At 40.7% G+C, this 15,443-nt stretch overlaps 1 protein-coding gene across 1 annotated transcript in view; it reads left to right on the forward strand.

Annotated features, from left to right (window-relative positions):
• oxct1a (3-oxoacid CoA transferase 1a) overlaps nucleotides 1-15,443 on the forward strand; it is a 176,996-nt gene that overhangs the window by 108,426 nt on the left and 53,127 nt on the right. The window contains 1 exon segment of the mRNA XM_024001609.2: nucleotides 15,043-15,150. Coding sequence (XP_023857377.1) covers nucleotides 15,043-15,150 — 108 coding nt within the window.

Genomic DNA, 15,443 nt, shown 5'->3' on the forward strand with positions numbered 1-15,443 from the left:
TCTCTCTCTCTCTCAACACATATACAAGCTGCAGGCAAAGGTTAAATCTAGACTTGGTTTCCTCTATTGTAATCGCTCCTCTTTCAACCCAGCTTCCAAACTAACCCTGATTCAAATRACCATCCTACCCATGCTAGATTACGGCGATGTAATTTATAGATAGGCAGGTAAAGGGGCTCTTGAGCAGCTAGAGGTTCTTTACCATTCGGCTATCAGATTTGCCACCAAAGCTCCTTATAGGATGCACCACTTCCCTCTTTACTCCTCTGTAAACTGGTCATCTCTCTATACCCGGCGCAAGACCCACTGGTTGATGCTTAACCCTCTTCGGCCTCTCTCCCCCCTATCTGAGATATCTACTGCAACCCTCATCCTCCACATACAACACCCGTTCTGCCAGTCATATTTTGTTAAAGGTCCCCAAAGCACACACATCCCTGGGTCACTCCTCTTTTCAGTTCGCTGCAGCTAGCGGCTAGAACGAGCTGCAGAAAACACTAAAACTGGACAGTTTTATCTCTAAATTCAAAGACTCAATCATGCACACTCTTACTGACACTTGTGACTGCTTCATTTGATGTGTTTTTTGTACAATTTTGTCCTTTGTGCTGTTGTCTTTGCCTAAAAAAAATTGTGCTTCCATGTTGTGCTGCTGCCATGTTGTGTAGTTGTCATGTTGTGTTGTTGTCTTAGTTTATGTAATGCTGTGGTGTCTCTTTTGTCATGATGTGTTTTGTCTAGGGCTGGGCGATATGGCAAAAATATAATATCACAGTATTATTATAATCTTTTGATGGTATAACAGTATTTTATGTTTCTGCATTTCCTGCCCTCATTTGAGGTCATTTCCACACTGCCATGTAGGGCTGCACAACAATTTAGGCCTTATTCTTTTTTAAATTTAACCTTTATTTAACTAGGCAAGTCAGTTAAGAACAAATTCCTATTCCTATTGACAATGACGGCCTACCTGGGAACAGTGGGTTAACTGCCTTGTTCAGAACAACAGATTTTTTGCAGAACAACTGATTTTTACCTTGTCAGCTCTGGGATTYGATCCAGCAACCTTTCGGTTACTGGCCCAACACTCTACCTGCCGCCCCAAAACCAAAATGTTGCAATTGCAATTTGACTTGTGATTTAGAGCAAAACACTTTGGTGAACTATTGGAATCATGGAAATAGAATGATTATTCTAATTCTATAGTTAGAATATAATAGTGAGCATACAGTGTTTGACATGACAACAAATGAAAATGCCAAGGAGAAGTTATTGTGACACATAGGAACCCAAGTGTTTCGTAGGGGACCCTATAATCTTTGGCTACATTGAATGTATTCTCTTAGCTACTTCATGGAGCATACATATTCTTGCTTCGCATAGTCCTCTTCGATTTAGAAGATACCGCTGCAACAAAAAAAACATGCAGATTTAGGTCTACACACCATCACTGGTATTATCAGGCTGGAAAGCTAGTTACGTTCTCTGACTCAGTACATTTATTAGCTAGCTAGCAATTAGCATTAGTGGTTAGATGTTTGCAGATGTAAGAAAAACAAAACAAATAGTGTAATTATAGAACGCTAGTGGATTTATATTAAGAATAAAGGTGAAAACAGCATTGTTGTCATCAACATTGTTGCAAATACTGCATTGACCATGCAGAAACTGAACGTAAGTGTATTCTGGGCTACAGTCCAAACATTTAAAAGACACAGCCTATCCCATCAGCCCTCATAATTAAGTGGACACTTCTGATGACGTATCATGACATCTGACGAGTATACACTTGCATGGCAAGGGGAGGCCAAGATGGCGGCTTGAACAGACGCTTTTTTACAGCGCTCCGCACCAAACTTCAGAAAGATTGTGAAGAAAACAAGTTTACAGTCATTACTATTACTGTTTTTATTTGTTCAAGATATAAGAACTTTCCTGTGACTGGAATAAGAATTGGATAATTTATTTCGGCATGTCCATGCGAAGTCGTGACAAAGAAAGAAAGGAAGAAGCTAGCCGTTCTATTGCTAATCAACAAGAGAGAATTGTGCTTATAGACAACTGCCATAACTACGCTTGCCCTATGGATAATATCATGCTTTCGAATGCTGTTGAAGATGACGAATTCCCCTCTTTACCGTTTACTCCGTGCAAACCTCCACCCTCCAAAAAGCCCAACATGAACTCTGACATCGTGGCTACCCTCTCCTTACTCGTCAACTCCAGGTCTGACGCCATTGAGAAAATGGTAGGCGTGAACACCATGGTTATCAAAGGCTTGAAAAAGACTGTGGAGTTTGCATGTGGTGAAATCAAGGATGTGAAAACGAGAGTGGCAAAAGTTGAAAAAAGTGTGGAAAAGAATAACAATGTCTACCATAGACGTCTCACTGATCTGGAACAATACACAGGAAGATGGAACCTGAGACTCTAAGGCGTGCCAGAGGTGGAGAATGAGGATGTGCGAGGAGAGGCTATCCACATCTGCCAAGAAGTTATGCCTGCAGAGAAGAACAAAGTTGGTGATACCATCGACGTTGTGCATCGCCTCGGCAAGAAGCAACAGCAAAACGATTCAAGACCAAGGGGTATCATCATCCTCTTCACTGCCCGATTCTATACAGGGATGCTGTCTGGAAAGCTGCTAGGAAGAACGCCTTCCTTCAGAGCCATGGTATGCGTTTCGTCGAGCATCTCAGCCCGGAGGACATAGAAAGAAGGAACAAGTTGTGGCCAACGATCAAGAAAGCACGAAATGAGGGAAAGGCTGCTTACTTCGTCGGAGGACGAGGCTTCATCAACGKTTCAGAAATCCATATTTCTCCCTAGAATCTCACCAGAAGGAATAGATTGATGGTTTCRGCCATGGTATTCTCATTTTCCTTGTATTGATTAATGTTACCTAACAATCATCAGGTGACTTTTTTCCGGAATACTCAGGTACCTCGATTTAATAGTTTGTTCTTGTATGACCAGAAGGCCTATTTTGTTTACAAACTTACGAAGAAGACTGAAAGTTGTATTTATTTTTTATGTATACAGTAACTAAGATAYTGCTTTAAAGGCCGTACATGTCTGCTCTGACTTTACACGGTTATTGTTCTATTTAGTTATTAATACTTATTTCCAARTGAAAAAGGACTTAGGAACATGTATATGTAAAACATTTTTTTATTCCATTTTTTTATGATCAGTTTTCATATGCCCTTAAAATAGTAAGGTACCCTTTTATTTAAATTATTATTTTGTATTTTATTTCTCAGAATAGTTCCTGATTACACTAAAGAGGGTTTTTARTCTCTCTTACTACAAAGAACCCTTGGTTTGGTCTTGAACATAATTTTCTGTTGAGTTGAATTTCAAAAGCTGGATAACATCTAGCTCAGAGTTTATGGAAGCTATTTTCACTTTAAGTTGACCTAAATGGTGCAGATCTCGGTTCATTATCGCTTACGTTCACTGCTCCTACGTTTGACTCATCCTAAAAAGTTTATACTTTTATATAATCTTTGTTGTTTTGTCTTTGTCTGTAGTTTCTCTTAATGCTAGGGGGTTATGAAACAATGTGAAGAGCAAGGCCTTATTTTTATTTGCTAAACAATTTCAAACAGATTTCTGCTTTTTTCAAGAGTCTCACTCAATTTCGGCTGTTGCCAACTTCTGGAGGTCACAGTGGGGCAACGATATTTGKCTTTCCTATGGATCTGAACGCTCCGCTGGTGTCACTACAATGAAAAATACCTTTTGGTGGTAATATTCTACACTCGGAATGTGACCCCTTTGGTAACTTTATTTGTCTTGTGATCAGTTACAATGACATYACGCTCATTACWGTRAACTTCTACRGGTACAACACCWAACATGAGAATGATGAGTTGCTTGAATCTATAGAGAAACATATACATCATTGGTTATCTAAATTTCCAAATTTGTTATTATTGATAGGAGAGGACTTTAACATTACTATAGATAATTCAACTGATAGATGGCCCCCAGGTAAGCCAACCAATCAGAATTTGGGTTTAATACTTTTTATGGAAAAGTTTGATCTTACTGATATATGGAGAGAGAGGTTTCCGGCCGACAGATCATTCACTTGGAGTAACAAAACAGTTTCCAGACAATCCAGAATATATTTTTGGCTTATATTCAAATGTATTGATGGTGAGTGTGTTACTACAAATATTTGTACTACTCCCCTCACAGACCACAGGGCCATTTACATTGATATCAAAATATTTACCCCTGATACTAACCTTGGTAGAGCATCCTACTGGAAGCTAAATAGCTCGTTATTAAATAATTMTATAGTTACGTTTGAGGTTAAAGATCTGCTTTCACACTTTTGGGAAAGAGCTTGTGAAGAAAAATCTTATTGCAAGAACTGGGAGYTCTTTAMATTTGAGGTGTCCAAATACCTTAGAAAATATGGTAGTAATCTTGCTAAGACCAGAAGAGCTGAGGAGGAAAAGGTGATCATTAAGATAACTTCCCTTTCTCAGAGGTCCCCAGCCGGCCTCACGGAGGAGGAGAAGATGGAACTGATTGAGTTACAAAATACACTGGATAATATATATAGATTAAAAGCAGAAGGAGCCTTTATTAGATCTAGRAAAAAATGAATTGAGGAGGGAGAACAGAATTCATCCTATTTCTTTAGACTTGAGAAATTTCACTCTACAAATAACACTATCCATAAGCTAAAAATTGATGGTGTTATTACAGATGACCAAAAATGTATTGCTAAATACTGTAGCAATTTTTACAGAAAATTGTATAGCTCTATGTACTGTCAGGAATCCACAGATATATGTTTTTTGACTCACTGAATAATGTTCACTCTATCAGTGATATAGAATCTAAACAGTGTGATGAACCCATCAAAGTTGAAGAGATTATAGTCTATCAAACATCTAAAGAACAATAAATCACCAGGTGTTGATAGAATTACATCAGAATTTTACAAATTATTTTCTGAACAAGTAGCTCCCTTCCTATTTTWAGTATTTTTAGAGAGTATTAAAAACAATGTTCTCCCTCCTACAATAAGTCAGGGGTTAATAACACTGATACCCAAGCCTAAAAAATAAGTGCTGCTCATCGATAACTGGTGTCCAATTTGTCTTCTTAATAATGTGTGATGGCATTTTCCTGTATTACCAACTGAGGAGAGTTACAAACTACACACYAGTCAGAGTTATACTTAAACTTAATCTTTAATGAGCTTTAAGCTTTATCCTTTGACTTTCAACAATTCACTATCTATAATGAATTTTGAGAGTCACTACAGAAKAATACAAAGATCTTTTATAGCCAAGATACACCCCTCTCAACTTACATGACGAACCACAGATCTTAGGAACAGTTCACAAAGGTTAAGATTTGTATGAAAGATATCTATAAAACATAGCAGACAGTTACTGCTGTGTCAACAGTTCTCATTGTAAAGACCAGTGTCTGGCCCCCTCCTACTCCAAACTGGAACCCGTCTCACCCTGGTACGGTATAGCACAAAAACATTACCTTTACTATCTGGAATGCTCTTTAGGCTTTATTACCCAAAGACATCATAAATCTCCTCTGTCAGTGCTATCTCWTAGAGGCCCATCCTCAGTGGAACACACACACACAATAGTCGACAGAATACTCTAYTCTGTCGAATAAAGCAACCATTCTAATGCAATACAAAGATTATAATATAATCTTACAAGCACTATAACATAATCTTTCAATTTTCCACGACAYATAAGATATTAGCCTTACTACTTGCAAAAATAATTAAAGAAGTCCTGGATGCAATCATTGATGAAACACAGTCTGGCTTTATGAGGAACAGACATATTTCTAACAATATCAGACTAGTATTAGACATACTTGACTGCTCAGACCTAACAACCGAGGATAGCTTCATATTATTTTTAGATTTTTATAAAGCATTTGACACAGTAGAACATCAGTTCCTCTTCCACTCCCTTGAGAGACTTGTCTTTGGAGATTTTTTTCTGTAAGTCTATTAAGACTCTCTATACAAATGGTAACAGCTCTATCAAATTGAAATATGGCACCTCACCTAGATTTGAGTTAAAGAGAGGAATTAGGCAAGCTTGTCCTATCTCTGCATACCTGTTTTTATTAATCACCGAACTTCTTACAAATTCTTTAAATAATAGTCCTGTACAAGGTATTTCCATAGCTGGTAAAGARATTATTATAAGCCACCTGGCTGACGTAACTACACTTTTTCTGAAAGACGCTAACCAAATTCCCATATCGATCAATGTGATACAATCCTTTTCCAAAGCGTCTGGTCTATATCTTAACATTAATAAATGTGAACTCATGGCTGTCAAAGATTGTGTGACACCTTCATATTATGGTATTCCAGTAAAAGAAGAACTTACATATTTATGCATAACCATTACAAAGGATCAGAAGTCTAGAGGCTTACTAAATTTTAACCCTCTTATTTAAAAAAAAAAAAAAAACAGAAGACGCTAAATCAATGGCTACAGGGGGACTTATCTTTAAAAGGAAGAGTCCTAATAACCAAGGCTGAAGATATCTCTAGACTAACATATGGTGCTCTATCTTTATATCTCGACGGTAAAATAAGCAAGGAGATAGACCAGATGCTTTTCAACTTTCTGTGGAGAAACCGTACCCATTACATTAGGAAAACTGTTGTAATGAACACTTATGAGAATGGTGGGCTGAATTTTCTGGACTTTACTACCTTAAATAATACTTTTAAGATCAATTGGATAGAACAATTCCTAAGAAGACCCACTTCTATGTGGAATTTTATTMCTCRTCATGTCTTCTCTACTTTTGGTGGCCTTAACTTCATGTTGGTTTGCAATTATAATATTGACAAAGTTCCAGTGAAACTTTCTGCTTTTCATCGGCAGGTTTTCTTGTCATGGTCCTTCATTTATAAGCATATTTTTTCTCCACACAGATATTATATATGAAATAATCGGGATATATTGTATAAAAATACTTATTTTGTTTTTAGAATATTGGTTCCGAAATAATATCCTATTGGTGAGCCAACTGGTAAATGCAAGAGGGTCTTTTACTCAGTTATAAGGAATTCTTATTCTTACCWTTTACAAGGTCCCTGTAACACCTAAAGATTTTGCAATTGTTTTAGATGCCATTCCCTCAGGTGTTGCTTTATTATTCAGGAACGTGTCAAGACCTAACCCTCAGAGCCTACCTTCCATTAACCCTGTTGACTCATCAGTAGGAAAGATTTGTTTCTCTTTTGGTCTATTCAACAACAGAGCGATACGAACCTTGTTTCAGCAGGATGTTGTATCTATCTATACCTCATGTCATGCCTTATTGGAATGGATTTATTGATAATATCTGTTGGGGAAAAGTTTGGATGTTGCCACACACATACCTACTTGTTAACAAAATTAAAGTTTCCTTTAAAATTATTCATAAATATTATCCTGCCAACCACTATATGAAGAAGTTTAAGGAAAACAAACTCAAATTGTTCCTTTTGTAATGACCACCCAGAAACAGTGTTGCATCTTTTTTGGCATTGTATTCATGTAAGAAAACTGTTGCAAGACATCAGTAGATTTATAATTGAACCCATTTATGAAGATCTTACACTATTGTGGAGAGATGTACTGCTTGGATTATTTACCTACGATAGAAATAAGCTGAAACATTTTTATGTAATTCATTTCATTATTCTTTTGGCCACATTTCATATTCACAAATGTACATTTACAAGCAAAACACCACATTTTCTTACCTTACAAAAATAAATTGAACTGTATTTTAAGACAATTAAATACTCTACTAACAAAAAAGCTGTTAGAATAATAAGTGTATGTATGTCCCTTAAGGTCCTTGTATAATGTGATATTGTACCCCCCTAGCCCAATTGTCCTTTGTATATGATTTATATATAGTTGTGTTTCCACATGTACTTCCTGTATTGATTTGTTAATAAAAAAATAAAAAATACACTTGCATGGCAAGGGGCGAGGGAGGAAGGAATGATTTTTAAATGGACCGCAATGATTGTGTTTTCAGCTACCGGTAGCTTGTGGGTGGTTTATATGCGCTACAGTCAATTATGATTGTATTACATTTACATTTTACATTTTAGTCATTTAGCAGACGCTCTTATCCAGAGCGACTTACAGTAGAGTGCATACATTTTATTACATTTTTACATACTGAGACAAGGATATCCCTACCAGCCAAGAGCAGACGCTCTTATCCAGAGCGACTTACAGTAGAGTGCATACATTTTATTACATTTTTTTTTACATACTGACAAGGATATCCCTACCGGCCAAACCCTCCCTACCGGCCAAACCCTCCCTAACCCGGACGACGCTATGCCAATTGTGCGTCGCCCCACGGATCTCCCGGTTGCGGCCGGCTGCGACAGAGCCTGGGCGCGAACCCAGCCCAGCCTGGGCGCGAACCCAGAGACTCTGGTGGCGCAGCTAGCACTGCGATGCAGCGATGCAGTGCCCTAGACCACTGCGCCACCCCGGGAAAGATGTATGTCTACTTACATTAAATATATAATTATTAATATATGCCTACTGTACGATAGCTAGCAAATCAATTAGCTAAATAACGTTAGCCTGCCTAGCTGCAAAAAGGCTGCGAAAATGTTTTTTCTACAATTTCCAAAAGCTAACCAAACAAAAACGTCATTACTTTTACGAGATGTGTTTGTGCCGTCGTGTATTAGTAGCACAATTTCTAACTTATTTACATTCATTTTTACTTACACTTGTATGTTCACTCCATATTGACATTGAGCTTTTAATTTTTGGCTGACTTTTCTTAGCGGATGTACAATCATCACGAATTGAATTATGGGGAGTTTCAGGCCCCGGGTGAACAATATTGTACACTCGCCAACTCGATTAAAAACGAGGACTGAGGGGCTTACGTTGCAAACTTCCCTTGCTTGGCTAATCATTTGGACCACCCTCAAAGATGGTGATGGGGATTCCCCCAAGGGCATAAGATGAGGGTAAGTGGACAAGGGTTTGTCTTTTATGAGTTTGAACCGCAGCCCTTGTCGAGGAGGAACAAAAATGCGCTCCTTGAGTGACAGGGTGTGTGGCTAGGTCTGTGTGGAAAGCGGCATGGAGGGAGATAGAGTGCGGAGAGAGATGACTGAAGTAGGGAAGTACTCATCGTTTTTGATTGGCTCCTTGGTATATAACGAAGGTTTAGAAAAGGCTGAGCCTCCGCTCAAAGAGAAATGGATGCCCTTCATATGTGTACTGATCAGAGCAATTTGTCTGAACGTCCTTTAATGTCAACACACAAACACACACATACACACAGCTGAGTTGGGACAGGGCTGGGTCACAGCAGTTCATTCACATCAGTGGATTTGTAAAAAGGTCTTATCAACAGCCTTGTGTGTGTGTGTGTGTGTGTGTGTGTGTGTGTGTGTGTGTGTGTGTGTGTGTGTGTGTGTGTGTGTGTGTTTTGTGTGTGTGTGTGTGGTACTCCTGTCTTATTCATTTCCATTGATCACATCAGCGAGCTGTACCTTGACTTGACGTTTTGATCTAATAATATGACTGGGGCTGAAGGAGGTGAATATGCTGGGCACAGCTAACCACACACACCTAGGACAAAGGCACCACACACACATATACACACTGTATGCCCGTCAGTTTGAGATTATTATGCCCTGACAGCGCTCAGAGTTCTAAAAAAGAACACACTGACCAAAAAAGGTGTGTGTGTGTGTTTCCCAGTGGACCTTTCATTCCCTGTGTCTCCCTCCCAGGTCACTTCAAGCCTCTCCCCGCCTCTCATTGATGTGAAAATGCTACTACAGACACAGGAATATCAATTAAAATATGTATGTGTGTCGATAGGTGGTTTGTGTGTGTGCGTTCCTGTGTGTTTTATTGTCTTTTGATTCATTCCAGTTCTGTACTGTCCTGCTGAGCCCTGCTGCAGCCCCACTCACACACCCATCGCGCAGATCAAAGCCACACTGGGCCCTTTATACACATATAATATTTAAATTGGATGAGTTTGTTTATTGTGCTGGCTGGGCTTGGCTTAGCTTAGGCAACAGCTCACTGAGCTGAGGACAGACTGTGTGTCGAGTGAGGCAGGGTAGAGCGACATGGTTGGGTGGTGTAACACCCCCTTACAATGTCGTCTTCATCATCACTATCACCATCACCCTCTAAGGCAGCAGGGCTGGTGATTGAATCTGGTATCTAGGATGTAGGCTATTGAAGCACATACAGAAGACGTATAGAAACTAGTCTACAATCATCCCCCCTCCATACGTTCAACCACTAAGGTCACACCGGAGCGCTATTGACAACTAGAGATAGGGAATATGAACCTCTAGCATGGCTTGTCAATCACTCACTGGCACAGCTGCAACCCATCTGAAGCAGTTTATTTAAAAAAGGCCTAGTTCTCCACTAATCTGGAAAACCTTGCCCGATTGCTCTAAACCAGTGGTTCCCAAACTTTTTCTAGTCCCGTACTCCTTCAAACATTCAACCTCCAGCTGCATACCCCCTCTAGCACCAGGGCCTGCGCACTCTCTCAAATGTTATTTTTTTCCCATCATTGTAAGCCTGCCACACACGATACATTTATTAAACATAGAATGAGTGTGAGTTTGTCACAACCCGGCTCATGGAAAGTGACAAAGAGCTCTTATGGGACCAGGTCACAAATAATAATATAATAATAATCAATAACTTTGCTCTTTATTTAACCATCTTACATATACAACTTTATTTGCTCATCAAAAATTGTGAATAACTCACCACAGGTTAATGAGAAGGATGTGCTTGAACAGATGCACATAACTGTGCAATGTTGGGTTGTATTGGAGAGAGTCTCAGTCCACACAGTCTGTGCCTGTATTTAGCTTTCATGCTAGTGAGGGCCGAGAATCCACTCTCACATAGGTACGTGGTTGCAAGGTACGTGGTTGATTCAATTATATTTTCACAGAACCGCTTGTTGCAATTTCAATGAGGCTCTCTTGTTCAGATATTGGTAAGTGGACTGGAGGCAGGGCATGAAAGGGATAACGAATCCAGTTGTTTGTGTCATCCGTTTTGGGAAAGTACCTGCGTAATTGCACACTCAGGTGCTTCGCTATATCACATTTGACATTGAGTTCATTTGCACACACAAAATCATACAATGATGGAAAGACCTGTGTGTTGTCCTTGTTAATGTAGACAGAGAAGAGCTCCAATTTCTTAATCATAGCCTCAATTTTGTCCCGCACATTGAATATAGTTGCGGAGAGTCCCTGTAATCCTGGATTCAGATCATTCAGGCGAGAAAAAACATCACCCTGATAGGCCAGTTGTGTGAGAAACTCTTCATCATGCAAGCGGTCAGACAAGTGAAAATTATGGTCAGTAAATAAAACTTTACGCTCTTGTCAATACTTTGCCCCTTGATAACCAGCGCACTTCTGTATGTTGTAAAAGCGTTACATGGTCGCTGCCCATATCATTGCATAGTTCAGAAAATACACGAGAGTTCAGGGGCCTTCCTTTAACAAAGTTAACCATTTTCACTGTAGTATCCAAAACGTCTTTCAAGGTGTCAGGTATTCCCTTGGCAGCAAAAGCCTCTCGGTGGATGCTGCAGTGTACGCAAGTGGCGTGGGGAGCAACTGCTTGCACTCGCGTTACCACTCCACTATGTCTTCCTGTCATGGCTTTTGCGCCATCAGTACAGATACCAACACATCTTGACCACCAAAGTCCATTTGATGTCACAAAGCTGCCCAGAACTTTAAAAATATCCTCTCCTGTTGTCCTGGTTTCCAGTGGTTTGCAGAAGAGGTTGTCTTCCTTAATTGATCCCCCAAAAACGGAACGGACATATACCAAGAGCTGTGCCAGGCCCGCCACGTCTGTTGACTCATCCAGCTGTAACGCATAGAATTCACTGGCTTGTATGCGAAGCAGTAATTGCTTCAAAACATCTCCTGCCATGTCACTGATGCATCGTGAAATAGTGTTGTTTGATGAGGTCATTGTCTGTATAGTTTTTTGGGGCCTTTTCCCCCAGCATTGTCCCAGCCATATCCGCAGCAGGAAGTATTAAGCCCTCCACAATAGTATGGGGATTGCCTGTCCTAGCTACTCGGTAGCTCACCATATAAGACGCTTCTAGCTCCTTCTTATTAATGGTATCTGTTGCTTTTATACATGTCTTACTACTCGAAAGTCGTCTTAATTCTCGCTCAATTTTTCAAATTGGCAATGTTTTGTTTCTAAATGTCTGCCCAAGAGTGACGTTTTCATCGAGTTGTGAGATAGTACTTTTGCACATATAACACACTGTGGCTGAGGAAAGGCACTACTCCCAATATAAGTGAACCCCAAATCAATGTAGTTCTCATCATATTTGCGCATCTTCGATGGTCCAACGTCTCTGTTTGTTCGGTGCTTTCCCGGGTAAGGGGGCAGTAGCTCTTCGGCTGCATCAGATTCACAACTGTCATTGTCCATACAACAAATGTAGAATTACCCAGGACAATTTGGCCGGCTGCAATCTTATCGGCTTCTAATTAATTTTATCGTCCAAAAGCCTGCAATTACCTGCTAAGGAAAACCTTGGTGTGTGTGTGTGTCCGTGCTTGCATTCCGTGTGTGTGCATCTGCTTGTGTCAGATGCTGCATCAGCCCCTAGCAAAGTGTCAGTCTCTCATCCCCACCCTTGGCTTCCTTTCGCACTATCAGAGATTTAACCCAGAGAGAGAACGCGCCTCAATCACTTTACTGCCCTGAACCGCCCGGCTAACCACCAAAGCCCCTGTAGCCATGACAACGCTTAGATGGGATCCTTTCGGCTTTTACCCATTGGCTCGTCTCAGTCAGTCACTGTAGAGTGTGGAGGGAGAGGAAGCTGAGATAAGGAAGGACTCAATTCTATGTGTCTGTAAATGCCCACCTTTAAAAAAAATATTTAACTAGGCAAGTCAGTTAAGAACAAATTCTTATTCACAATGACGGCCTACCSGGGAACAGTGTGTTAACTGGCCTTGTTCAGGGGCAGAACGACAGATTTTTACCTTGTCAGCTCAGGGATTCGATCCAGCAACCTTTCGGTTACTGGCCCAACGCTCTAACCACTAGGCTACCTGCTGCCCCCTTGTGTGAATGCAATAAATATATAATATCCTCTGTTACATTGGAGTGGAGGATGTAGGGGGAAAGTAGAGGGCTGCAATTTATGTTGTCCCCCTTTCTGTAGAGATCTCTTTTTTTCCTCGTTTCTGCAAGTCGATTTGGCCTACCTCTCCCTCTCTGAAGTGTCTCCCCTCTGAGTCTTTATGAAGAGGGATGATTTCAGCATCGTATTATAAGATTATTGCTCCTGAAAGAGTCCCTGAGCCCCTCTTCCTCTCTCTAGCATTTTCTCTGTCTCCTTTCTCGCTCTCTCTTTCCCCGCTCTCTCTCGCGCTCTCCATCTCCCCCCGTCTCTCTCTCTCCCCCCTCTCTCTCTGTCTCTTACCCCTTCTCTCTCTCCCTCTCTCCCTCTCTCCCTCTCACTCTCTCTTCCTCTCACTCTCTCTCACCCTCTCTCTCTCTCTCTGTCTCTCTAAAGCTTAGCGAGGGTCTACTTCAGCAGAAAGTGTTGTTGTTATCTCATGCTGCTCTTCATAGGCAACTGGGGTACCATAACAAACAGCACAGGACGATGGGATGAAGGGGTCGGAAAACAATGGGCTCACTCCAAAGATGTTAATATTCTTGCAAAGAGGTTTGGACCCAAAACAGACACTTACTTTTGCCGCTCACAACCTTCTATGACAGCTAGCAAACGTTTGCGATTTAACACAAAACAAACGGAATGTGTCAGCTTGTGTTAACGCTCACAAACGAGCCATTTCCCTTGTTGAACGTACTTCTGGTAAATAGAAGTGTGCTGTCCAAAATATCTCTAGTCACCGGGTTCTTTAAAGGAAGAGAGTGTTTACCTTCTGCCCTTTTTACCGAGTCACGTTGACCTCTTTCTTCCTGGGATCAATACCTATTACAATGAATGTCTCATTAAATAACATGGGGAACATATCTCAGGCAGAACCCAGGACACACTCTGGAAGTAATTCATTTAGCAGGAAGCTTTCTGAAAATGTTGCTTAGTAACCAGCCAACTGAGGCTGGTTCATTTTAAAGCTTTTTAATGAGCGTCAGCTATCATCTTTGCTAGTCGTCATAGCTTCTGTTATGTGGCTGGTATGATTGGGGTTTAGATTCCTTGCTAAGTGACACAGTCAGTAAAATGTCTTCACCTCCACATTGTGTAATTCCCTTATGGTTGACACTAATGGATTACTGATGATGATGATCATGGTGGCGATGAAGACAATTGAGATGATGATTGTGATGCTTCTTGAAACCCTTGCCAACACCCCTTCTCCAGGCCATACTTGGACCATTCCAAGTCCTTCTAAATCTAATAACATTGGGACAGAGCTTGTAATGTAACACCAGGTTTCTCCTTGTGATGGACAGAACCTGCACCCACCTTCCATCACCTCTGATCCCAGGATCAGGCCCTTTCCCCTGGGCTCGACCTCTCTAAAGGCCCCACTGCCAAGCTGTCGCATGAAAGCAGCTTGCTCTAGGCTTGGTGGTTGTCAAAGCTGGGGAAATGAATACAGTGTGGTTCCTGCTCGCTGTTAGCAGATCGAAAAAGAGAGGTTTAAAGACACACTCCTCTAAAACTCTGTTTCCACCCTCTATCAGCCGTTAACAAAGACCAGAATGAAAACATTGAACGTTGTATTTTACAAATGTGAATCGATCACAGCGGTTGGAAACAGGGATCGAGGAGTGTGGCTTTAGGTAACCCCCTAGGATCAGTGTTTGGAGTGACCAGCAACACTGTTAATTCATGCTTGATCGCACTGCTTTGCCTTATCTTGGCCAGGTCGCAGTTGTAAATGAGAACTTGTTCTCAACTAGCCTACCTGGTTAAATAAAGGTGAAATAAAATGCTTCATCCAACTCTATCTGTGTGTAGGTAGAGGAGGTGGTGGATGTGGGRACGTTTGCTGAAGAGGACATCCACGTCCCTAGCATCTACATCCACAGGATCATCACGGGAGGCAGCTACGAGAAGAGGATAGAGGTGGGCCTCCAGACATCTCAGTGGATTCATACTGGGTTGCAAAATTGTCGTTATTTTCTATGGATTATAGACTTCCTGTTATCTTTTGGACTAAGTTGATGTGCAATCAAGTCCTCTCTACCCTGTTCTAGTACCATGAGGAATTAAATGAGTGGCAGTATTACTGTTTAAAAAGGGTTGCAAAAGTTCCAGTAACTTTCCCAAAATTCCCAGGTTTTCCAGAAATCTCTGTTGGAAGATTCCCGAAACTAGGAGGGAATAAGCAGGAAATCTGGAAACCTCCAACCAGGATT

This window comes from Salvelinus sp. IW2-2015, linkage group LG15 (genome assembly GCF_002910315.2).
Source record: "Salvelinus sp. IW2-2015 linkage group LG15, ASM291031v2, whole genome shotgun sequence".
In the NCBI taxonomy this organism is placed as follows: Eukaryota; Metazoa; Chordata; class Actinopteri; order Salmoniformes; family Salmonidae; genus Salvelinus; species Salvelinus sp. IW2-2015.